At 44.8% G+C, this 25,734-nt stretch overlaps 1 protein-coding gene across 2 annotated transcripts; it reads right to left on the bottom strand.

Moving 5' to 3' along the window:
• Positions 1-20,760: 20,760 nt before the first annotated feature.
• LOC310633692 (uncharacterized protein) lies at positions 20,761-25,046 on the bottom strand. 2 transcript variants are annotated; one of them, XM_083351547.1, is made up of 2 exons: positions 25,015-25,046; positions 20,761-22,690 (listed from the first exon to the last, which is right to left on the bottom strand). In XM_083351547.1, exon 2 carries the CDS (start codon positions 22,421-22,423, stop codon positions 21,182-21,184), a length of 1,242 nt encoding a protein of 413 aa, XP_083207673.1. In that variant the 5' UTR covers positions 22,424-22,690; positions 25,015-25,046; the 3' UTR covers positions 20,761-21,181. The 2 variants fall into 2 exon arrangements, with proteins under 2 accessions (XP_083207673.1, XP_083207672.1); XM_083351546.1 differs by lacking the exon at positions 25,015-25,046 and adding an exon at positions 22,950-23,080.
• Between the last annotated feature and the right edge of the window lie 688 nt (positions 25,047-25,734).

The raw sequence follows: 25,734 nt of genomic DNA, 5'->3' as shown, positions 1-25,734 counted from the left end.
ACCCATTTTTATTAGGGATAAGAGCAGAAGAAATTAATAAGCAAATGTATATTTAACATTGCATGTATTAACAGCAGCAGGGATTGTATTTGCTTAGCACTGGAAGAATGAAGAAAGACCACTAGACAAAGAGATAACCAAGAAGATATTGAACTGTGCTATAATGGACAGCCCTACATTGAGGATCAAAGAGAAAGAAGATTCAGAATATTTTCAAACATGGAAATTATTTCATCAATGGTTGGAGAAAAGAGGTAGACACTAAGAATGTAACTTGTATTATTAAGCAAACAAATTGGACCAGACAACATGAGGTTTATTAAGCACTAATCAAATGTAATAACAGAAAATTATTTTTTAAAAAATTGTAAAAAAAGCAAAACAAAGAACAACAGATTTGGAAGGGACCTTGGAGGTCTTCTAGTCCAATCCCCTGCTCGGGCAGGAGACACGGTTTCCATTCCTGACAAATGGCTGTCCGATCTCCTCTTAAAACACCTCCAGTGATGCAGCACTCACGACGTCTGGAGGGAAGCCATTCCCAAAGAATCAACCTTCGCTTGAAGGAGACTTTTTAAATCTTCCCACCAGTACAAAAATTGCAGTCCCCAGTTTAACAGCCTGCAGCACCAGCGGACTTAAAAGTTGGGGAGGGAAGGAAAATGCAGCAGCAGCAGCTGACCTGCTTCAGCCTAGTTGCTTCTCTGCTCGGACGCCGTGGAGGAAGCCCAACAGCCCCGCTCGCTCCCGGCTTCTCCTCCGACCTGCCCTCCGCTCACCTTCCCGCTGCTGCTTCGACCCTGGGAAGAGCACAAAAGCCACTCTGCACACCATTTCCTCCGATGACCGAGCAGGAAGAGGAGGTTCTTCTGCGCTTCTCATCTCTTCCCATCCTTTCTAGCAATATAATACTCGATGGTTTTAACTCCTTTAAACTCAACCAGAGATGCCGCCGGCTGCATTTTCAGCTTTCTAAACACAGAGGTTGCCTATTTGACCGCGGATAGTATCGGCAAAAAAACCACGCTTGTCTGATCTCTACCTAAGCCGTTTGTAAGATTTTTCCCCCTGATTAAAAGCTATCAAGTCTTTTTTGACTTCTAGCAAGCGGTCTTTGCAACTGATCCAAGTGAAATAGTGAAATGTGATGCTACTTAGCCTGTGAAGCTTAGCTGTGTGCTGAGCCCTAAAAGTTCATGACGGTTTTTCAGAATTACAGAATAAGCTTTTTAAAGGGTGACTCTCAGTGATGATCAAACCTCTCTACATCCCAAATCTTTATGACCGATTTCCTTTGCCTCCCAAGCATTTAGGCCATGGCAGCCCCATCAGGCCAGATCCTCCAGGGGAGGCAGCTTCTGCTGGCCAGGGCTGCGTCCATGGACACCCAGCATGCCAGGATCATTCCTGAGGGAGGACAATGTATATCTGCTAAATGTTAAATACCATGAACTTCTGTAAATTTTCTTGCAAAGAAGTCACAGAAATCATTAGATCACAGAGAGGGAAAAATATGCAGCAGGGTCCAGAAAATACGGGGCTAAGACTAAGGCTAAGTCTGCCAATATATGATAGAAGAAATATTTCTAAAATACGTTTCTAAAAAGAAAACAAAAGAGAAGAAGCATACCTCAGAATAATAATAATAATATATAAAGTTGGAAGGGACCTTGGAGGTCATCTAGTCCAACCCCCTGCTCAGGCAGGAAACCCTATACCATTTCAGGCAAATGGCTGTCCAGTCTCTTCTTAAAAACCTCCAGTGTTGGAGCATTTACCACCTCTGGAGGCAGGTTGTTCCACCGGTTAATTGTTCTAACTGTCAGGAAGTTTCTCCTTAGTTCTAGGTTGCTTCTCTCCTTGACTAGTTTCCATCCGTTGCTTCTTGTCCTGCTTTCAGGTGCTTTGGAGAATAGCTTGACTCCCTCTTCTTTGTGGTAGCCCCTGAGATATTGGAACACTGCTATCATGTCCCCCCTCGCCCTTCTCTTCATTAAACTACACATACCCAATTCCAGCAACTGTTCCCTATATGTTTTAGCCTCCAGTCCCCTAATCATCTTGGTTGCTCTTCTCTGTACCCTTTCTAGAGTCTCGACATCTTTTTTACATCGTGGTGACCAAAACTGGATGCAGTATTCCAGGTGTGGCCTTACCAAAGCATTGTAAAGTGGTATTAGTACTTCACGTGATCTTGATTCTATCCCTCTGTTAATGCAGCCTAGCACTGTGTTGGCTTTTTTGGCAGCTGCAGCACACTGCTGGCTCATATTGAAGTGATTGTCTACTAAGACTCCGAGATCCCTCTCACACTTACTACTATTGAGCAAGGTACCACCTATACTATACCTATGCATTTGATTTTTCCTGCCTAAATGTAGAACCTTACTTTTTCACCATTGAATTTCATTTTTGTTAGATAGTGCCCAGTGTTCGAGTCTGTCCAGATCCTTCTGTATCTTAAGCCTATCTTCTGGAGTATTGGCTATTCCTGCCAGCTTGGTGTCGTCTGCAAATTTGATGAGTTCCCCATCTATCCCCTCACCCAAATCATTAATGAAGATATTGAAGAGCACTGGGCCCAGAACAGAGCCCTGGGGCACCCCACTACACACTTCCTTCCATGTAGATGCGGTTCCATTGAGGACCACACGCTGAGTACGGCCTGTCAGCCAGCTATGAATCCATCTGGTAGTAATGCTATCTAACCCACATTTTTCTATCTTATCAAGTAGTAGGTTGTGATCTACTTTATCAAATGCCTTACTGAAGTCCAAGTAAATTATATCTACAGCGTTCCTCTGGTCCACTAATTTTGTCACTTGGTCAAAGAATGTAATAAGATTTGTCTGGCATGATCTGTTTTTGACAAACCTGTTATGTCAGTAGATAGTTGCAAACATGTAAATAGCAGGTAGCAAAGAAGGTTCTTTGAAGCAGGAGATTCTGGTGCAACTATTGGTTAAAGTGTAAAGAAGCGGGAAAATAGTGACTGATGATTGGATACAGTTTAAACAGTTCTAGTATAAAAGCCTGAAACATTTGACAGTTGTCAGTTGACTTATGTGTATTGAATAAACTCTTTTCGTTGTGAACCACTCTGAGTCATTGTCTACCTGAACCAAACAACTGGCGACGAAGGTGGGATAGACGGAGGACCAGAGAAGGTTCGGCAGAACAGCTGCGCGTAGGCGGCAAATTTGAAAAGAAGTCACAGTCAACCACAAGCGGCCGCGGCGGAATCAACAATCCTCCGAATGGTGCAAATCGGGTCCTTGAAAGAATTCGACCCAAACTTCCCAGAGGACTGGGAAGAATATGTTGGACAGGTCGAAGGGTTCCTGCTTGTTAACGGGATAACGGATGACCGAAAAAAGGCGGCAGCTTTACTGACCATATGCGGCACACCGGTGTATTGGATCGCTGTAGGACTTTGTCAACCACAGCCGGTCTCAAGCGTTCCATATGCCGATCTATTAGCCAAATTAAAAGTGCATTTCACGCCAAGGAGATCAGAACTCTTTTGGCGTCGCATTTTCGAAAAAAGGAATCAGAGACCGGGCGAATCGATCCAAAGATTCGTTGCTGCAGTCAGAGAAGCCGCAGTACGATGCAAATATGACAACTTGGAAATAAGAATCAGGGACCGAGTGGTACTAGGCTTGCGAGATGAGCAACTACAAAATAGAATTATCGCCAAGCCCACCGGCGATTTGCAAGAAGTACTGGACGAACTCTTGACTTATGAATCCACCGGGTATCGCGACCCCCCCCCGCAATAGCATGGCTGCATCTGCCGAAATTAATCAAGAAGGCCTTGTGGACTGCGAGGAGGTGGACCAGCAATGGGAAGCTGACATCGCCGAAGTCACCAGACGGTTTGGAAAAATGGCGGCAAAACCATTCCGAAGCGACGGCCCTGAACCGAACCGCCGATTCCAAACCACAACACCGCAACGACAAGCAACCGCAACCCAACGACAACTGAGAGACACTGCAACGAGACCGCGCGACAACGACAACCGATGTGGCACCTGCGGGGGCAATCATCCCCGTGCAACTTGCAGATTCCGTACCGCCAGATGCAGATTGTGTGGGAAGACCGGCCACATTCAAGCCATTTGCAGGGGTCGTGCACGCGACAATCGCTTACATGAAGTCGACGTTTGGCCCGAAGGTAAGGTAACCCCTTATTATAGTGGCAAAGAGACCCCTAGACCTAGGGTTAAATTCCCGAACCGCGGGGAGGTGGTGCGAGTCAATCATACTAGGAAGGAAAAAATTAACAATTTTCCGGGTGAAAAATTAAAAATTATAGTCCAATTGCAAGGGATTCCTTGCAAAATGGAAATAGATTCTGGGGCCTCAGTGTCCATAATATCTAGTGAAACCCTTAAACAAATTGAACAAAAAAGTGGCAGAAAGATTCCACTTAGTTTAACCAAAATCCAATTGACCGACTTCCAAAAAACCCCAATAAAAATTAAAGGAAAAATTACCCTTAGTGTTAAATATAAGGGGTTTAAGGGAGCACTAGATTTAATAGTTACTGAAGGCCATAGAACTAGTTTAATAGGCCTTAACTGGTTCCCTGCCCTGGGAATTTGGATAGGGGGAATAAACACAGTCATTAAAAATAAGACCCTCGAATCAGTCTGCAATGAATTCGCAGACGTATTCCATGGGTCTTTAGGTAAATACAAAGGGCCCCCAATTAAATTTAATTTAGATCCGTCGGTTAAACCCATCAGGCTTAAGGCCCGAAGGGTGCCTTTCGCCCTTAAGCAAAAAATCGAGGCCGAGCTCGATAAGCTTGTAGGCCAAGGCGTCCTAGAACCAGTCGAGGGTGGTTTGTGGGAAACGCCGATCGTCACACCCCTTAAACCTAATGGGGATGTGAGGATCTGCGCTGACTACAAAGCCACCCTGAACCTGGGAATGAAAAAACACGCTTACCTGGTCCCGACGGTGAAGCAGGTCCTCGCCACGATACAGGACGGCGCCATATTTGCCAAGTTAGACTTGGCGCAGGCATATTTGCAATTAACTGTTTCTGAAGAGGCTGCTGAAGCTCAGACTATAGTTACCCACAAGGGGGCGTTCCGAGTCCACAGACTGCAATTTGGTATTGCAGCAGCTCCAGGCATCTTCCAAGAGGTGATGGAGAGGACCTTAAAGGGCATACCTGGTGTATGCCCTTATTTTGATGATGTTCTTATAGCTGGAAGAAATGAAGAAATATTAGCTGAGCGTCTGGAACAGGTATTGGAAAGGTTTAAGAGGGCTGGACTAAAATTAAAAAAGGAGAAATGCTGTATTGGGGTTAAATCCACTGAATTTTTAGGATTCAGGATAGACAAAAATGGAATTCATCCTACCCCCGATAAAATCAAGGCAATTAAATTGGCACCAAAACCAAAAAACAAGGCTGAATTACAAGCCTTCCTTGGATTAGTTAATTTTTACCACACATTCGTGCCACACAAAGCTGCTATAGCAGAACCTCTACATAGACTTTTAGATAAAAAAACCCCGTGGCAGTGGCTTGACAAACATAGAGTCAGTTTCCAAACATTAAAAAATATTCTTTCTAGCCAATCAACAGTAACCCATTTTATTGAGAATAAACCAATTTATTTAGCATGCGATGCTTCACCTTATGGTGTGGGGGCTGTTATCAGCCACTTGGACAGTCATGGTATTCAAAGGCCAATTGCATATTATTCCAGGACGCTTACTAAAGCAGAGCGGAATTATGCACAGATCGATAGGGAAGCATTAGCAATCGTGGCAGGAGTAAAAAAGTTCCATGATTACCTTTATGGTAGGAACTTTACCATACTCACTGACCATAAACCATTATTGGGACTGTTTACCACTGATAAACAGACACCCCAAATAATGTCGCCCAGGATGCTGAGGTGGTCAATTTTCCTCTCAGCATATTCATTTTCCCTTCAACACAGACCTGGCAAGGAAATGGGACATGCAGATGCCCTTAGCAGACTGCCATTAAACAACACTGAGGAAGACCCTGCTCCTGTGGGACAAATTATGTCTTTACAGGACATTCCTGAATGCCCCTTAACTGCTAAAAAGATAGCTGAGGCCACCAATAAAGACAATATCCTAAAAAGAATCATGGCCTGGGTCCTTAGTGGGTGGCCTAGTACTAACCCGGATGCCAAGTACGTTCCATATTTTAGAAGGAAGGATGAACTATCATCCCATTTGGGATGTATTCTCTGGGGCAACCGTGTTGTCATTCCTGAAATCCACAGATCTACAATTTTATTAGAGTTACATGAGGGCCACCCTGGAATAGTACGTATGAAGGCATTGGCTAGAAGTCACTTATGGTGGCCTGGACTTGACAAGGACATAGAAGAATGTGTTTCTGGATGTTATTTGTGTCAGCGTTCTAGACCTGAGCTGCAACACAACATACTCATAAGTGGGAATTGGCCAGGAATCCTTGGTCTAGGATTCATATTGATTTTGCTGGACCCTTCCAAGGGTTAACCTTTCTAGTAGTGGTGGACAGTTTCTCTAGATGGCTAGAGGTAATACCTGTCAGTTCAATGACTTCGGGTAAAACAATACAAGTCTTAAGGGGCCTCTTTGCCACTCATGGGTTACCTGATGTAATTGTGTCAGATAATGGGCCCCAATTCACCTCTGTTGAATTCCAGGATTTCCTCAGGGCCAACTCGATTAGGCACGCGACATCAGCACTCTTCCACCCGTCCACCAACGGCTTGGCTGAACGCAACGTGAGAACCACCAAAGATGCATTAAAGAGAATCATCCATGGCGATTGGCACCAAAGACTGGCAGAATTCTTGCTGACCCAACATACGACCCCTTGCACGGCTACCGGAAAAAGCCCGGCAGAGATGAGGTGGGGAAAAAGGCTAACCACCAAACTGGACAGGTTACATCCTGACAGACTACCATCAAGTGCTGAACCGGACATTCCCACCAGATCATTCAAAATTGGAGATCTAGTCTGGGCCAGGAATTATGCACAAGGGGACAAATGGGTCCCAGGGGTGGTCACTGATATAATGGGGCCCTTGTCTTACACTATTGAGGGGGAAGGGAATAGGGTAAGCAAAAGACATATAGATCAGCTAAGGAAGAGAACTATTGGTAGCATGCCAGTTGAGGGGGATCAAAGTATACACGGGGGGAACATTGCATCACGGCTTAATTATAACAACCTGCCAGTTAGTGGGGAAGCAGAAATTCAAACCAGCGCGTCCACAGCTAACCAACAACACAGTCAAATTGACTGGGAGCTGCCCCCTTTGAGCAGGCCCACATTAGCTGAACTTCAACATCAATCACAACAACAGTCACAACTTGTTAGCAGAGAAGCATCTGAGCCAACAATTCTAGAGTCCAGATCCACCAGTGTAAGCCAGCCAAGCAGACAATCTGATAGCAATGACTTAGGTATTCAAAGCAGTAGATATCCTTCAAGGGTCCACAGGCCACCCAAATACTTAAGAGACTATGTCAATAAATAACAACAACTGGGGGGTAAGGGGTGTTATGTCAGTAGATAGTTGCAAACATGTAAATAGCAGGTTGCAAAGAAGGTTCTTTGAAGCGGGAGATTCTGGTGCAACTATTGGTTAAAGTGTAAAGAAGCGGGAAAATAGTGACTGATGATTGGATACAGTTTAAACAGTTCTAGTATAAAAGCCTGAAACATTTGACAGTTGTCAGTTGACTTATGTGTATTGAATAAACTCTTTTCGTTGTGAACCACTCTGAGTCATTGTCTACCTGAACCAAACAAAACCCATGTTGACTTTTAGTGATGACTTTGTTTGCATCAAGGTGTTCGCTGATTTGTTGTTTGATTATCTTTTCCAGAATCTTCCCAGGTATTGAGGTCAGGCTGATAGGTCTGTAGTTTCCTGGATCTATTTTTTTTCCCTTTTTTGAAGATGGGAACTACATCAGCTCTCTTCCAGTCCTCTGGTAGTTCCCCAGTGCTCCAGGATCTTTGAAAAATATAGTTCAGTGGTTCTGAGATCACGTCTGCCAGTTCCTTGAGAACCTTGGGGTGTAATCCATCTGGTCCTGGTGATTTGAACTCGTCTAGGCTGGACAGGTGCTCACTTACCATTTTCTTGCCTATCTTAACTTGCGTTTCTATTCTGTTTTTTATGGCACTGGTTTGGGTAGGTTGGACTGTTTTTTCCCTTTGTGTAAAGACAGATGCAAAAAACGAATTAAATAGTTCTGCTTTCTCCCTATTGCTTGTCACCTTCTTGCCACTTTCCCCCACTAATGGACCAATCATTTCCTTAACTTTTTTCTTGTTTATTTGTTTTTTGTCAAAAAATTTTTGGGGGTTAGGGAGGAGGGAGGGTTCTTTTCTTGGTTGTTTGGACGAGGGGGGCAGTCCAACTACCTTTGTTCAGGCTAGTGCTGAGGCTGATCGCGGAGGGGAGGAGTGGGGGTCGGCTGCTTCTGGGGCTCCAGGGCCAGTCGTGGGATTATCTATTCCCACGACGATAGGGAATGGCAGCAGGTGTAGGAACAGAGGGCCGTATCGGTCTCAGGGAAGGCCTCTCCGCTGCTTACAAGCGGTGAGGCACTCCGACCCTCTGGTTCCGCCCCGAGGTCCCGGGAGTGAGAATGTGCAGCCTCCTGAGCTCCGGCTGGTGTATTTGAATGCCAGGTCGGTCGTTAACAAGGCCCCTCTCGTCCGAGACTTGGTCGAGGGGGAGCAGGCTGACCTGGCTTGCATCACGGAAACCTGGTTGGGCCCAGAGGGCGGTGTTCCTCTGGTTGATCTTTGCCCACCAGGTTTCCGGGTGCTGCACCGGCCTCGGGCTCAGGGTAGGGGTGGGGGAGTGGCTGTTGTTATGAGGGAGACCTTGTGTCCGCGGGAGGCCACCGTTCCCCAGATAGTCGGGTGTGAGTCTCTCTTTTTGAGATGCGGCCCTGGTGCGCAGTTGGGCTTGCTGCTGGTGTACCTTTCGCCTAGTCACGCAGCAGCAGCCCTGCCTGAGCTGCTCGATGCCCTCTCTGGGCTGGTGGTTGAGTTCCCGAAACTTATAGTTTTGGGGGACTTCAACCTACCATCTCTGGGAGGATCATCTGAGTTGGCTCGGGAGTTCATGGCTTCCATGACGGCCATGGACCTGACGCAAGTAATTTCGGGACCGACTCATGAGGGAGGCCACACCCTTGACCTTGTTTTCTTGTCTGGACGGTGGTTACATGATCTTGGTGGGGGCTCTCCAATTATCATGCCCCTGTCATGGACCGATCATCATCTCCTGCGGCTGGTCTTCCGTTTTGCCACCCCCCGCCGTGGGTGTTTGGAACCACTCAAATGGTACCGCCCCAGACGCTTAATGGATCCCCAGAGCTTCCAGGCGGCGCTGGGGTCCCCACCTGCCTCCCTTGCTCACAGCTTGCCGAGGCCTTAGTGGAAGCCTGGGAAAGGACGGCCACTGAGGCCCTTGACCGAGTTGTACCCCTGCGGCCCCTGACCCGGTGCAGATCCCGTCGAGCTCCATGGTTCTCTGCGGAGCTCCGGGAGATGAAGCGTCGGAGACGGGGCCTAGAGAGCGGTTGGAGGTCCAGCCGATCCGAACCCGACCGATTGCGACTAAGAGCCTATATTAGGTCTTATCTCGCTGCAATTAGGGAGGCGAGGTCCAACCACTTCGCCACCCTTATTGCGTCCGCAGATAATCGCCCGGCTGCCCTGTTTAGGGTGACTCGCTCCCTCCTAAATCAGGAGGTGAGGGAGGATCCCTTGCAGGGACGTGCCGAGGAGTTTAACCAACATCTGTCGGACAAAATCGCTCGGATTCGGACCGGTCTGGACTCTGACTGGGCAGAGTCTGACGATCAGGACACGGGTGGTCTTGTCGATATCACCTGGGAGGAGTTTGATTCTGTGACTCCGGAGGAAGTGGACAGGATCATGGGGAGGCTGAGCACCACCACATGTTTACTGGACCCGTGCCCTTCCTGGCTGGTTTATGCAGCCCGGGAGAGGACACGCAGCTGGTTCCAGGCAGTTATATCGGCTTCTTTGAGTGAGGGTATCTTCCCCGCCGTCTTGAAGGAGGCGGTGGTGAGGCCTCTCCTCAAGAAGCCTGCCCTGGACCCGGCTGTATTGAACAACTTTCGTCCTGTCTCCAACCTTCGCTTTCTTGCGAAGGTTGTTGAGAGTGTGGTGGCGCATCAGCTCCCTCTGGTCCTGGATGAAGCGGATTATCTAGACCCGTACCAATCGGGTTTCAGGCCCGGGCACAGCACGGAGACGGCATTGGTCGCGCTGGTGAATGATCTCTGGAGGGCTCGGGACAGGGGGCATTCCTCTGTCCTAGTCCTATTAGACCTCTCGGCGGCTTTCGATACCATCGACCATGGTATCTTGCTGCGGCGTCTCAGGGGATTGGGAGTGGGAGGCACAGTTTTACAGTGGTTCTCCTCCTATCTCTTGGGACGTTCGCAGTCGGTGTTGGCAGGGGGGCAGAGGTCGACCGCGAGGTCTCTCATTTGTGGAGTTCCTCAGGGGTCGGTCCTCTCGCCTCTCCTGTTCAACATCTACATGAAGCCGCTGGGTGAGATCATTCGTGGCTTTGGAGTTGGGTATCATCAGTATGCTGATGATACCCAACTTTTCTTTTCGACCCCAAACCACCCCAGTGATGCCCTCAACGTGATGTCCCGTTGCCTGGAGGCGGTTCGGGTCTGGATGGGGAGGAACAGACTCCAACTCAACCCCGACAAGACTGAGTGGCTTTGCATACCTTCATCCCGGGTTTATTCGGACATTCCACCTCTGGCTATGGGGGGTGAACTATTACCCCCCGTAGATAGGGCTCGCAACTTGGGGGTCCTCCTAGATTCACGGCTCACCTTGGAAGACCATATAGGAGCTGTGACTAGGGGGGCCTTCGCACAGGTTCGCCTGGTGCGTCAGTTGCGGCCCTATCTTAGCCGGGATGATCTATGCACGGTCACTCATGCGCTCGTGTCCTCTCGTCTGGACTACTGCAACGCTCTCTACATGGGGCTGCCCTTGAGGACCACCCGGAAGCTCCAACTGGTACAGAATGCAGCCGCGAGAGTGGTGTTGGGAGTCTCCCGATACTCCCACGTTACGCCTCTGCTCCGTGAGCTGCATTGGTTGCCAGTTGTCTTCCGGGTGAGATTCAAGGTACTGGTAACGGTGTTCAAAGCACTCCATGGCATGGGGCCGGAGTACCTCAGGGAACATCTGCTGCCGGCATCAAGCTCCCTGCGCCCTGTGCGTTCCCACAGAGAGGGCCTCCTCAGGGTGCCACCGATCAGAGAATGTCGATTGGTGGCCCCCAGGGGGAGATCCTTCTCTGTGGGCGCTCCGGAGCTGTGGAATCAGCTACCGGTAGAGCTCCGGATGGCGCCCGATCTTCGCTCCTTTCGTCGCGATCTTAAGACATTTCTGTTTGTACAAGCTGGCCTAGCCTGATGGGGATTGCTGGGGTTGTTTTATCTTTGGTCTTTTAATTTTTCTTGGGGTTTTTAGCACTGTATTTCCATTGTTTTTAACTAGGGCAATTGTTTAATCTTTTTTAATGTTTGTATTTGCTATTTTATTCTGCCCTGTGAACCGCCCTGAGTCCTCAGGGAGAAGGGCGGTATATAAATGTTATTAAATTAAATTAAATTAAATTGTTTTTTACATGTTGAAAGAAGCTTTTTTTGTTATTTTTGACTTTGGTCGCAAGCCTTAGTTCATTTTGAGCCTTAGCTTTCCTCACTTCATCTTTGCAGGCACGGGCTATTTGCTGATATTCTGACTTAGTTATGTGCCCCTCTTTCCAATTCTTCTTTATTTTTTTTATTTTTTTTATTTATTTTTTTATTTCCAATTCTTATACTTGTTCTTTTTATCTTTCAATTATCAGAGAGTTCTTTATGCAGCCATGCTGGTTTCTTTTGAGAGCTGTTATTTTTCTTCTTTGTTGGTATTGTACTAGACTGGGCCTTTATTATCTCACTTTTCAAAATTTCCCAAGCTTCTTGTGTTGTTTTCCCCTTTAGGATTCTCATCCATGGAATTCTTCCCATGGTATCTCTAAGTTTATTGAAATTAGCTCTTTTAAAGTCCAAGACTCTAGTTTGGCTGTGTTCTATTACTTGTGCCTCCAGAATGCTGAATTCCAATATTGCATGATCACTTCCCCCCAAGGTTCCTGTGGCTTCGACACCTTCTATCATTTCATCTCTGTTAGTGAGAATTAAATCCAATATGGCTAATCCCCTAGTTCCCTTCTCTACTTTTTGGGAGAGAAAGTTGTCTGCTAGGTTTGACAGGAATCTGTTTGATCTTCCACTTGGTGCAGAGTTTGTCTCCCAGTTGATATCAGGGTAATTAAAGTCCCCCATTACTATTGTGATGTGCTTCTTACATACCTTAGTTAGCTGACTAGCAAAAAGTTCATCTATTTAAGAGATTAGCTATAACCTATACGACTGAAAAGATTAGCTATAACTTATACGACTGAAAAGAGTAAAGAGAAAAAGCAACAGTGTGCAACGCTAAGGGAAAAATTTTAAAAATTGGAGCTAGAGCTTCAAAAAAATCCAAAAAAAACCTCTTAAAAGAAAAATAGAGATAATTAAACATAAACTAAATCTAATAGAGTCAGAAGAATTGGCTCAACAAATCAGAACGGCAAAACATTTTATTTCCCGAAAATGCAAATAAACTGGGAAGATGGCTATAAATTAATTAATGGCTACATTAATTCAGACAATATACCATAAAAAACCGCCAAAGTAATGGTAAATGGGGATTACACAGAGAATCTTAACATAAAGGCACAAGACAGTGATATCCGTTATCCCAATTGCTATTTATTTTGATACTGGAAGTTTTAAACAGGCACGTCAGACACGACCCAGAAATTAAAGGAATGAAGATAAAAGACAAAAGCTATAAATTACAAGCATTTGCAGATGACTTGGTATTTATCACAGAAGAAACATTGGAGACAACCCCTAAACCAGGGGTGTCACTCTGCCAGTCCATGGAACGGACGCGTCACCTGGGAGCCATGCCCGCCCCATTGTCGGTAATGGCAAACAGTCCCGATACGTCACGCAAAGTCACGTGACGCTGTGAGTTTGACATGTCTGCCCTAAACAAATGAAAAGAATTGAGGAATTTGGAGAAGTAGCTGGATTGAAGATAAATAGAGAAAAAACAAAAGTTATAGTTAAAAACCTTACATCTATGCAAAAAGAACAATTGTCAGAAAAAATGAATTTTCAAATAGTTAGGAAAGTTATATATACACTGCTTCTTGCGTGCGAAAAGCTAAACATTAAAAGGTACTTAAGAATCCCAGGATTGCTTTTAATGATGCAACCATTTGTTCACCCGAACCTAATGAAATATGAAAAAAATGGAAATATAAAGATATTTTGGATACCGAAGGGAAATTAAAATCTAAACAAGAGCTTGTAGACCAGGGTACTGAATTATCATGGTGGCCTTACTTTCAAATTCAATCAAGCTATAATAAAGATAAAAAACTATATGACTTTTATAAAGAACAGAATGTTTGATCAGACACTGTTGACTTCTGATAAAAAACTGATTAAGAAACTATATAACTTTCTATTAAATTCAAATATGGAGGATGGACAAGTGAAAGAAACAATGATACAGTGGGCAAAAAACTTTGGATATAATATAGAATTAGAGAAATGGCAAAATCTTTGGGAAAGAAATTATAAATTGACCATGGCAACTTATAAAGAAAACTGTCATAAAATGTTCTAGATCAGGGGTGTCAAACTCAATTTCATTGAGGGCCGCATTAGCATTGCGATTACCCTTGGGGGGGTGTGGGTATGGCCATGGCGGGGGTGGCCTACTGGGTGGGCATGGCTAGAGTGCGTATGGCTTACTGGGTGGGCATGGCCAGCTCTACATCGTTCGCATCAAGGGTGTCTATGGGGGCCTGGGCAGGAGTGGGACAGATCTGGGGGTCTCTGGTAGAAGGAGGGTCTCTGGGCCAGGGCCAAGGCAGTGGGGGCTGTTCCTTCACTGTTTCTAGGATGGCTTCGCGGGCCACATGAAACCACTTCGTGGGCCGGATCCAGCCCCGGGCCCTTGTGTTTGACATGTCTGCATTATTAGAATACTATGAAATATATCCAGGAAAACAAACAGCACTAATTTTTTTAGATGCTCAAAATGTCTTTGATAATTTAAGCTGGCAATTTATGACACAACAATTAAACTGCATGGATTTTGGAAAAAAGTTTATAAATGTAATTAAGGCAATATATCATAAAGAAACAGCAAAAAGAATTTTAAAAGTGGACTAACAGAGAATTTTAACATAAAGAAAAGCACAAGACAAGGATGTCCATTATCCCCATTACTATTTATGCTGACATTAGAATTTTTGAACAGGAACATCAGACAAGACCCAGAAATTAAAAGAATAGAGATAAAAGATGAAAGCTATAAATTACAAGCATTTGCAGATGACTTGGTATTTATCATAAAAGAACCATTGGAAAAAAACCCTAAACTATTGAAAATGAGTGAGGAATTTGGAGAAGTAGCAGGATTGAAGGTAAATAGAGAAAAAACAAACGTTATAGTTAAAAACCTTACATCTAAGCAAAGAGAATAATTGTCAGAAAAATGGATTTTGAAATAGGAAAGTTAAATATTCAAGAATAAAGGTAACAGCAACATGTGCGATGCTAAAAGATAACTACATAAAATTATTTAATGAAATAAAATTAGATCTAGAAAAATGGAAAAACTTACAACTATCAGTATTAGGAAGCATAGCTATGTGAAATTCATAGATACTTTCAAAAACATTATATAAGAAATACACTACTTCATGTGTGCGAAAAGCTAAAAGTTAAAATTTACTTCAGAATCCCAAGATGGCTTTCAACGATGACTTTCATATTTCTAGTGAAATATGAAAAGAAAATGGAGATATAAAGATATTTTGGATACCGAAGGGAAATTAAAATCTAAACAAGAGCTTGTAGACCAGTGTACTGAATTATCATGGTGGCCTCATTTGGAAATGCAATCGAGCTATGATAAAAATGTGAAAATGTATGACTTTTATAAAGAACAGTCAATGCTTGATCAGACACTGTTTACCTCTGATAAAAAAACTGGTTAAGAAACTATATAACTTTCTATTACATTCAAAAATGGAGGATGAACAAGTGAAACAATGATACAGTGGGCAGAAAACTTTGGATATAATATAGAATTAGACAAATGGCAAAATCTTCAGGAAAGAAATTTTAAATTGACCATGGCAAGTTCTTATAAAGAAAACTGACATAAAATGTTCTATAGATAGCATTTACCATCTACTTGATTAGCAAAAATGTTTAAAAATATATCCAGGAAATGCTGGAAATGTAATAAAACACCTGGCCTGTATTACCATATGTAGTGGCCTTGTGTTAGGGAAACATGTAGATTTTAAACCTGAACTCTTTTTATTAGGTATCATATGAGAAAAATTTAATAAGCAAAGTGTATATTTAACATTGCATGTATTAACAGCAGCAGGGATTGCATTTGCTCAGCACTGGAAGAATGAAGAAAGACCGCTAGACAAAGACAGAATCAAGAAGATATTGGACTGTGCTGAAATGGACAGACTTACATTGAGGATCAAAGAGAAAGAAGATATTTTCAAACATGGAATTTATTTCATCAGTGGTTGGAGAAAATGGGTAGACTCTAAGAATGTAACTTTTATTATTAAGCAAACAAATTCGACCAGACAACATGATGTTTATTAAGCACTAATCAAATGTAATAATAGAAAACTAGTTTTAAAAAATTGTAAAAAAAAACAAAGCAAAGAACAACAGATTTGGAAGGGACCTTGGAGGTCTTAGTTGCTTCTCCGCTTTCACGCAGTGGAGGAAGCCAAACAGCCCCGCTTCCTCCCGGCTTCTCCTCTGACCTGCCCTCCACTCACCTTCCAGCTGCTGCTTCAATCTGGGAAGAGCAAAAGAGCCACTCTGCACGCCATCTTCCTCCGATGATTTACCAGGCAGAGGAATTTCCTCGGCGCTTCCCTTCTCCTCCCCTCCTTTTTAGCAATATAGTATCACTACTAATATCTGTTGTGTAGTGGGTTCTGCAGAGGTAGGAATGACGCCAGGCAGATGAGTACAATTAACAGATCTTTATTTGGTGATCATAACTGTACTGAGAGGGTTAGGGGGTACTAGCACTCTTTACATACTTTTTCAGTATGCTGACAACCAATCTGATTGAACCCATAATTCCTGCCATAATTGGCTCATGCCTAAACGGTTATCGTTCAATGTCTTCTGCTGGTGACCGTTATACAAGTGCTTATGTGTTCTCATAAACCTTAATACATAATAATATCAATATGGGCTTAATAGGGGCCTCTGGTGGAGACGCATTAAGAGGCCCCTGATACATTTTTAGCTGGGTATTTTAAAGGGTTAGGGAAGTGGAGGGATAGTAGGGTGGGGAGGGAATTTTTAATTGGTACTCAGTCTGGGCCTATGAGGGGTCCCGGTGAGATAGGGTTGGGGGTGGAGACTGCTGGTTCTGTGTGTGCTGGGGTGGGGTTGCAAATCCCCACGATAGGGAATGGCGGCAGGTGGTTGCATGGAGGGCCGCATCAACATCTGGGATCGCGCCCCCACTGTCTTCATGCGGTGGCACGCTCTGACCCTCCGGTTAGCACCCTCTTGCCCGGGGGTGAGGGTGATCAGGTCCCTGAGCTTAGGCTGGTTTATTTTAATGCCAGATCCGTTGTTAACAAGGCCCCCCTTGTTCGTGACTTGATCGAGGAGGAACGTGCGGATCTGGCATGCATTATGGAAACTTGGTTGGGCTCGGAGGGAGGGGTCCCTCTGACCGACTTATGCCCCTCAGGTTTCCGTGTGCTACACCGGCCACGGGCTCAGGGTAGGGGAGGAAGGGTGGCGGTGGTTATCAGGGAGACTTTATGTCCACAGGAGACCACCATTGTCGAGATTGGCGGGAGTGAGACCCTCCTCCTGAGATATGGCCCCCGGATTCAGATGGGCTTGTTGCTTACATACCTGGCGCACAGCTGTGTGGCAACAGCCCTGCCCGAGCTGCTCGACACCCTCTCAGGGTTGGTGGTAGAGTTCCCCAGGCTTATAGTGCTGGGTGACTTCAACCTGCCTTCCCTGGGAGGGTCGTTGGAGTTAGCCCGGGAGTTCATGGCTTCCATTTACGGGAGCACCTCTTGCCGGCGTTAACTTCCCATCGCCCTGTGCGCTGCCACAGAGAGGGCCTCCTCAGGGTGCCGTCGGTCAGGGAATCTCGACTGGCAGCTCCCAGGGGGAAAGCATTCTCTGTGGGCGCGCCTGCCCTCTGGAATCAGCTTCCAGTTGAGCTCCAGATGGCTCCCGACCTTTGCTTGTTTCACTGCGACCTGAAGACTTGGTTGTTTGAACAGGCCGGCCTGGACTGAGGGATTGGGATTTTAAAAATTTTAAAATTTTAAAAATTTAGAATGTATTTATTGTTCAGGGCTAGTTTTATTTAATCTTATTTTAATTTTTATACACTGTGTGTGGTTTATAGCATTTTAATTGCCCTTTACACCGCCCTGAGTCCTTGGAGAGGGGCGGTATATAAATCTAAATAAAATAAAATAAATAAATGGACCGGACCCAGGTAATTCAAGGCCCGACTCATGTGGGGGGTCACACTCTCGACCTGGTATTCCTGTCCAGACAGTGGTTGGATGATCTGGGAGGGGGTTCACCAGTCATTGTTCCCCTGTCATGGTCTGACCATTATCTCCTGCGGCTGGTCTTCCATTATGCTACCCCCCGCCGCTGGGCTGCGGAACCGACCAGGTGGTTCCGCCCCAGGTGCCTAATGGACCCAGAACGGTTCCAGATGGCGCTTGGGTCTATACCCATCGCCCTCACTCACAGCCCAGTTGATGCCTTGGTTGATGCCTGGGAAAGGGCGGCCACTAAGGCACTCAACTGTGTTGTACCCTTGCGACCCCTGACCCGGCACAGATCCCGTTGGGCTCCTTGGTTTTCTGTGGAGCTCCAGGAGATGAAGCGTCAGAGACGGTGTCTAGAGAGCAGTTGGAGGTCCAGCCATTCCAAATCTGACCGATTGCAATTAAGAACCTTCATAAGGTCTTATCTTGCTGAGATGAGGACAGCGAAGGCTAATTACTTCGCTGCCCTCATCGCATCCACAGATAATCGCCCGGCCGCCCTGTTTAGGATGACTCGCTCCCTCCTTAATCAGGAGGTGAGAGAAGAGCCTTTGCAGGGGCGGGCGGAGTTTAGTCATCATCTGACGGACAAAATTGCTCAGATCCGGGCCGGTTTGGACTCTAACTGGGCAGAGTCTGATATGGAGGAATCGGACTGTCTTGAGCATATTATCTGGACTGAGTTCGATCCTGTTTCCCCCGATGATGTAGACAGGATTATGGGGAGGCTGAGTTCCACCACCTGTTTATTGGACCCGTGTCCCTCTTGGCTAATATATGCGGCTCGGGAGGAGACATGAAGCTGGTTCCAGGCAGTAATATCTGCCTCTTTGAGTGAGGGTGTCTTCCCCGCCACTTTGAAGGAGGCGGTGGTGAGGCCCCTTCTCAAGAAGCCTGCCCTGGACCCAGCGATTTTAAACAACTATCATCCTGTCTCCAACCTTCACTTTCTGGCGAAGGTTGTTGAGAGTGTGGTGGCGCACCAGCTTCCTCTGTTCCTGGAGGAAACTGATTATCTGGACCCATACCAATCGGGTTTCAGGCTCGGGTACAGCACGGAGACAGCATTGGTCGCACTGGTGAATGGTCTCTGGCGGGCTTGAGACAGGGGTTGCTCCTCTGTCCTAGTTCTATTAGATCTCTCAGCGGCTTTTGATACCATCGACCATGGTATCCAATTGCAGCGTCTCAGGGGGTTGGGAGTGGGAGGCACTCTCTTGCAGTGGTTCTCCTCCTATCTCCTGGGCTGCTCGCAATCGGTGTTGACGGGAGGGCAGAGATCTGCCCCGAGGCCTCTCGTTTGGATCATTCTTGGTTTCGGGGTGGGGTATCATCAGTATGCTGATGATACCCAACTTTTTTTCTCCACCCTGAACCAACCCAGTGATGCCCTCACCGTGATGTCTTGTTGCCTGGAGGCGGTCCAGGTCTGGATGGGGAGAAACAGGCTTCGTCTCAATCCGGCCAAGACTGAGTGGCTGTGCATACCGGCATCTCGGAGTAACCAGTCCATTCCATCTTTAATGATGGGGGGTGAGGTGTTACCCCCTGTTGATAGGGCTCGCAACTTGGGCATCCTCCTGGATTCGCGACTCAGTTTTGAAGACCATATAGGAGCCGTGACCAGGGGGGGCCTTTGCCCAGGTTCGCCTGGTACGGCAGTTGCAGCCCTACCTGGACCGAGATGCCCTGCGCAGTCACTCATGCGCTCGTGACCTCCCGATTGAACTACTGCAATGCTCTCTACATGGGGCTGCCCTTGAGAACCACTCGGAGGCTTCAGCTGGTGCAGAATGCAGCCGCGCGGGTTGTGATGGGGGTTTCCCGATACTCCCATGTAACACCTCTACTCGGCGAGCTGCATTGGCTTCCAGTTGCCCTCCGGGTGAGATTCAAGGTGCTGGTGATGACCTATAAAGCCCTAAATGGCTTGGGTCCAGGATATCTGAGGGAACACCTGCTGCCGGCATCAAGCTCCCTTCGTCCTGTGCGCTCCCACAGGGAGGGTCTTCTCAGGGTACTGCCAGTAAAAGATTGCTGGCGGACAATACCCAGGGGGAGGGCCTTCTCTGAGGGTGCGCCGGCCCTTTGGAACCAGCTACCTGTAGAGCTTAGGACTTCCCCTGACCTTCGCTTATTCCGCCGGGACCTGAAGACCTGGCTCTTCGAGCTTTCTGGCCTGGACTGAGAATATTAACTGGGGTTTTAATTGTATTTTAATTGTTATTGGGGTTTTTAGTTTCAAGGTTAATCATTTTGTTTTTAATCTATGTAATTTGTTATATTGTTTTAAAAAACCTTGTGAACCGCCCTGAGTCCTACGGGAGAAGGGCGGTATATAAGTTTAATAAAATAATAAATAAATAAATAAATAAAACATCAACCTTAAGCATAATAAAATCCCTTCAACACAATCAGCTTTCCTAGGGGTGACTCTCAGTGGAGATCAAAACCTCTCTACACCCGAAATCTCTATGACTTAGTTAATGTGGCTCCCAAGGTTGTAGGACATAGCAGCAACATCAGGCCAGATGCTCCAGGACAGCCAACTTCGCTCCTGGTGGCCAGAGCTGCATCCAAGAGCACCCAGCATACCATTCCTGAAGGAGGACCTCCTATATCTGCTGAATGCTAAATGCCATGTAAATTTGCTTGCACAGAAGTCTCCATTAGGTCACAGAGAGAAAAGTAGGCAGCAGGGCCTCGAAAATGGGGGCTAAGAAAGAGGGGGGCAATTGTGAATATATGGTAGAAGAAATATTTCTAAAATACATTTTTAAAAAGAAAAAAAGGGAAGAATAGAATATTCCACCAAAGCTCATGGCCGACTGATCACCAGGCTAACCTTTTTAGAGGGACACCCTGCACTGCTGTTTTTAAAGTACATCTCATAGGTTTTGGATGACAATAGTGGCCCTTTCAGCTATTGCATCTGAGCTCTGATGCATGGAGGAATCTGGAATAAAAGAACCACAAGGTATATTTTATTGATATAATTTCAAATGTGGAATTACATAATCAATATTGAAAACTACCACTCAGAAGCCTTTTGAAGGAATTCCACTACTTCTGCAAAAGGAAATATCCAGCAACTGTTGCTGATAACAAGAAAATAGTAGCATTTTTTTCCAATTTTCTTTTCTCTCCACCTACAAGTCTAATTCTGAGAGATGTTTCACTACAAAGAATCAGGCCAGAATTCAAATAGTAATTTTCTCACCTACATTTTCAATGGGTGATCACAAATTAAATTAAGCCTTTTCTAAACTCTTCAACTTTTGCCTCATGTGCAATAAGTGATGATTTATGAGTGAAGTAATATCCACAGATTGGATATTTGAAAGATTTCTCCCCTGTGTAAGGCCTCTGGTATTTCACCAGGTTTGAATTCAGACTGAAACTGTTCCAACAATATGATACAATTTCTCTCCCTTGTGAGTCCTCTGGTGTTTCACCAGGCTGGAATTATCACTGAAACATTTGCCACAATGAGGACATTCAAAGGGTTTCTCCCCTGTGTGAGTCCTCTGATGACTCACCAGGTGGGAATTCTGACTGAAACTTTTCCCACAATCAGGACACTCAAAGGGTTTCTCTCCTGTGTGAATCCTCTGGTGTACCACTAGGTTGGAATTCCGAATGAAACATTTCCCACAATCAGGACATTCAAAGGGTTTTTCTCCTGTGTGAATCCTCTGGTGTAGCACTAGGCTGAATTTCCGACTGAAACATTTCCCACAATCAGGACATTCAAAGGGTTTCTCTCCTGTGTGAGTTCTCTGGTGTTTGGTAAGGTTGGAATTCTGACTGAAGCTTTTCCCACAGTCAGGGCATTCAAAGGGTTTTTCTCCTGTGTGAATCCTCTGGTGTATCACCAAGTCTGAATTCTCACTGAAACATTTCCCACAATCAGGACATTCAAAGGGTTTCTCTCCTGTGTGTGTCCTCTGGTGTTTCACAAGGCTGGAGTTCTTACTGAAACTTTGCCCACAATCAGGACATTCAAAAGGTTTCTCTCCTGTGTGAATCCTCTGGTGTATCACTAAGTTGGAGTTCTGACTGAAACTTTTCCCACAATCAGGACATTCAAAGGGTTTCTCTCCTGTGTGAGTCCTCTGGTGTTTCACAAGGTTGGAATTCTCATGGAAACCTTTGCCACAATGAGGACATTCAAAGGGTTTCTCTCCTGTGTGAGTCCTCTGGTGTGTCACCAGGCTGGATTTGTGATTGAAACTTTTTCCACAGATAGGGCATTCAAAGGGTTTCTCTCCTGTGTGAGTCCTCTGGTGTTTCACAAGGCTGGAATTCTGATTGAAAGTTTTCCCACAATATGGACATTGACATGGTTTCTCTCCTGCATGAGTCCTCTGGTGTATCACTAAGTTGGACCTGTGACTGAAACTTTTCCCACAGATAGGACATTCAAAGGGTTTCTCTCCTGTGTGAATCCTCTGATGTATCACCAGGTTGGAATTCTTACTGAAAAGTTTCCCACAATCAGGACATTCAAAGGGTTTATCTCCTTTGTGAATCCTCTGGTGTATCATTAGGTTGGAATTGAGAGTGAAACTTTCTCCACAGTCAGGATATTCACAGGGTTTCTCTCCTGTATGAGTCCTCTGGTGTCTCATACCACGGGAATTTTAATAAAAGTTTCGTACAATCAGTACAGTCATACGTTATCTCCCTGCTGTAAATCCTCTGATGTATCATCACATTGTCATGCTTACTAAACCATTTACTGCACTAGAAGTGCTTTTATGGCTTTTCTCTTGTGTGGGTCCTTCCATGAACCACAAGGGAGCTGTTCTGACCAAAGCTTTTGCCACAATCAGATGATTTGTATGGCTTTTCTCCTGTGTGGCTCCTCTTGTGCATAATCAGTTGTGATTTGCAATCTGTGAAAAAATACATTACAATTAAAAAGCAGACACGCCACAATACTAGAATAATCTCATACATTAATTATGATTCATTACATGGAAAACTACCTACGTCCAAGTTGAGATATCCAATCAGTCATGAAATTCTCTTGTTAACTTTGGTCAATCAGAAATTATTAGTAATGCAAATGGTTATCATCAAATACATCTCTAAGTGATGAGGATAGATTATATAATTGCAGATATATTCATACAGAGAGAAATATAAACACACCTAAAAATGTGTATATGGAGAAAATCTATGTCTTTCAAGCCTGGAAAAATGTCCCAAAATGGTTTACAGTGTAAGCTTTTGAGCTAATTTCAGAGATGTGGAGGATTTAACTGATGAATAACAGAATAACAGAGTTGGATGGGACCTTGAAGGAAGAAGGAAGAATTTTAATGGTGGAAATGACAATACGTAAAAAAAAATGTTGATAATAGCAATATATGCACCAAACAATTAACAAGAAATATTTTATCAAAAAGAACACAGGAAAATATTGGAAATGGAATTTCAAAATATTTGTTTAGTAGGAGGCTTTAACACAACTGTGAATGAAAAATTAGATTACAAAAGTAGTAAAATAGGGGGAAAAGGAAGACTGAGTTTACCTAAGATGTTAAGATGGCAGAAGAAATCTGCGTATAGAATGTCTGGAGAGAAATGAACCCAAAAAAGACTTAGTATACATTTTATTCAAATAGACACAAATTATGTGATATGATATGGATGTCCCCTAAATTCAGAACTAATATACATGAGGCGGTGGCTCAGTGGGTTAGGACGCTGAGGTTGTCGATCAGAAGGTTGGCAGTTTGGTGGGTCGAATCCTGAATGCTGCGTAGCAGACTGAGCGCCTGTTACTCGTTCCAGCTTCTGCCAACCTAGCAGTTCGAAAGCACGTAAAAATGCAAGTAGAAAAATAGGGACCACTACGGTGGGAAGGTAACAGCGTTCCGTGCACCTTTGGTGTCTAGTCATGCCGGCCACATTACTATGGAGATGTCCTCGGACAAATACTGGCTTTTCGGCTTTGAAACGGAGATGAGCACCAGCCCCTAGAGTCAGAAACGACTAACGCGCATACGTGGGGGAACCTTTACCTTTACGTTTATACATGAGGTTGAGGTAGAACCCAATATTTGGGCTGACCACAATCCGATAAAGCTGAGTTGGACAGGAGTAAAGAAGAAATCAAGGTGGACATTATTAAAAGAGAAAGAATTTCAGAAAAATCTTTCAGCACTAAAGGAAACGGAATTCTTTTTCAAAGAAAATAAAAAAGAAGACACTTCACTCCACTATGTATGGGATACAGCCAAAGCATACTTCAGAAGATTAGCTATAACTTATACGAGTGAAAAGAGTAAAGAGAAAAAGCAACAGTGTACAACGCAAAGGGAAGAATTTTAAAAATTGGAGCTAGAACTTCAAAAAAATCCCCAAGAACCCTCTTAAAAGACAAATAGAGATAATTAAACATAAACTAAATCTAATAGAGTCAGAAGAATTGGCTCAACAAATCAGAAGGGCAACATTTTCCCCCCGAAAATGCAAATAAAAAGGGAAGATGGCTATAAATTAATTAATGGCTATATACCATAAAAAACAGCCAAAGTAATGGTAAATGGGGTTTACACAGGGAATTTTAACATAATATCCGTTATCCCAATTTTAACATGATATCCGTTATCCCAATTGCTATTTATTTTGATACTGGAAGTTTTGAACAGGCACATCAGACAAGCCCCAGAAATTAAAGGAATGGAGGTAAAAGACAAAAGCTGTAAATTACAAGCATTTGCAGATGACTTGGTATTTATCACAGAAGAAACATGGAGACAACCCCTAAACCAGGGGTGTCACTCTGCCAGTCCATGGAACGGACGCGTCACCTGGAAGCCAGGCCCGCCCCATTGCTGGTAATGGCAAACAGTCCCGATACGTCACGCAAAGTCATGTGACGCTGTGAGTTTGACATGTCTGCCCTAAACTAATGAAAAGGATTGAGGAATCTGGAGAAGTAGCTGGATTGAAGATAAATAGAGAAAAAACAAAAGTTATAGTTAAAAACCTTACATCTAATCAAAAAGAACAATTGTCAGAAAAAATGAATTTTCAAATAGTTAGGAAAGTTATATATTTCGGAAAACATACGTAACAGCAAGATTTGCAATGATAAAAGATAGCTACATAAAATTACCTAATCAAATAAAATTAGATCTAGAAAAATGGAAAAACGTACAACTATCAGTGTTAGGAAGCACAGCTACTGTGAAAATGAAGAGCTTACCCAAAGTGCTCTTCTTGTTCCAAACAGCACCTATAAAAATAGAGAAGAAATTTTTTGATGATTTAAATACTTTAATTTTGAAATTTATTTGGCAAGGAAAGAAAGCAGGAATTAAACTGAAAATGCTACAAGAAACCAAAGAAAATGGAGGATATGGATTATCAGACCGGAGGTCTTCTAGTCCAACCCTCTGCTCGGGCAGGAGACACGATTACCATTCCTGACAAAAGGCTGTCTGGTCTCCTGTTAAAAACCTCCAGTGATGCAGCACTCACGACGTCTGGAGGGAAGCCATTCCCAAAGAATCAACCATCCCTTGAAGGAGACTTTTGAAATCTTCCCACCAGCAGAAAATTGCAGTCCCCAGTTTAACAGCCTGCAGCACCAGCGGACTGAAAAGTTGGGGAGGGAAAGAAAATGCAGCAGCAGCAGCTGACCTGCTTCAGCCTAGTTGCTTCTCTGCTCGGACGCCGTGGAGGAAGCCCAACAGCCCCGCTCGCTCCCGGCTTCTCCTCCGACCTGCCCTCCGCTCACCTCCCAGCTGCTGCTTCGACCCTGGGAAGAGCACAAAATCCTCTCTGCACACCCATCTTCCTCCCAAGAGTGATCAGGAAGAGGAAGTTCCTCGGCGCTTCCACTCTCCTCCCCTCCTTTTTAGCAATATAGTACTCGATGGTTTTAACTCCTTTAAACTCAAGCACACATGCCACCTACTGTATT

Source organism: Vipera ursinii (genome assembly GCF_947247035.1).
Source record: "Vipera ursinii genome assembly, chromosome: 2".
Classification (NCBI taxonomy): Eukaryota; Metazoa; Chordata; class Lepidosauria; order Squamata; family Viperidae; genus Vipera; species Vipera ursinii.
Note: the sequence above shows the minus strand (reverse complement) of the source record. Positions and strands in the feature narration are given on the sequence as shown.

Bases quoted from the DNA above. Each gene is read 5' to 3' on its own strand.
- LOC310633692 (XM_083351547.1), bottom strand. From the start codon at position 22,423: ATGAGACACCAGAGGACTCATACAGGAGAGAAACCCTGTGAATATCCT.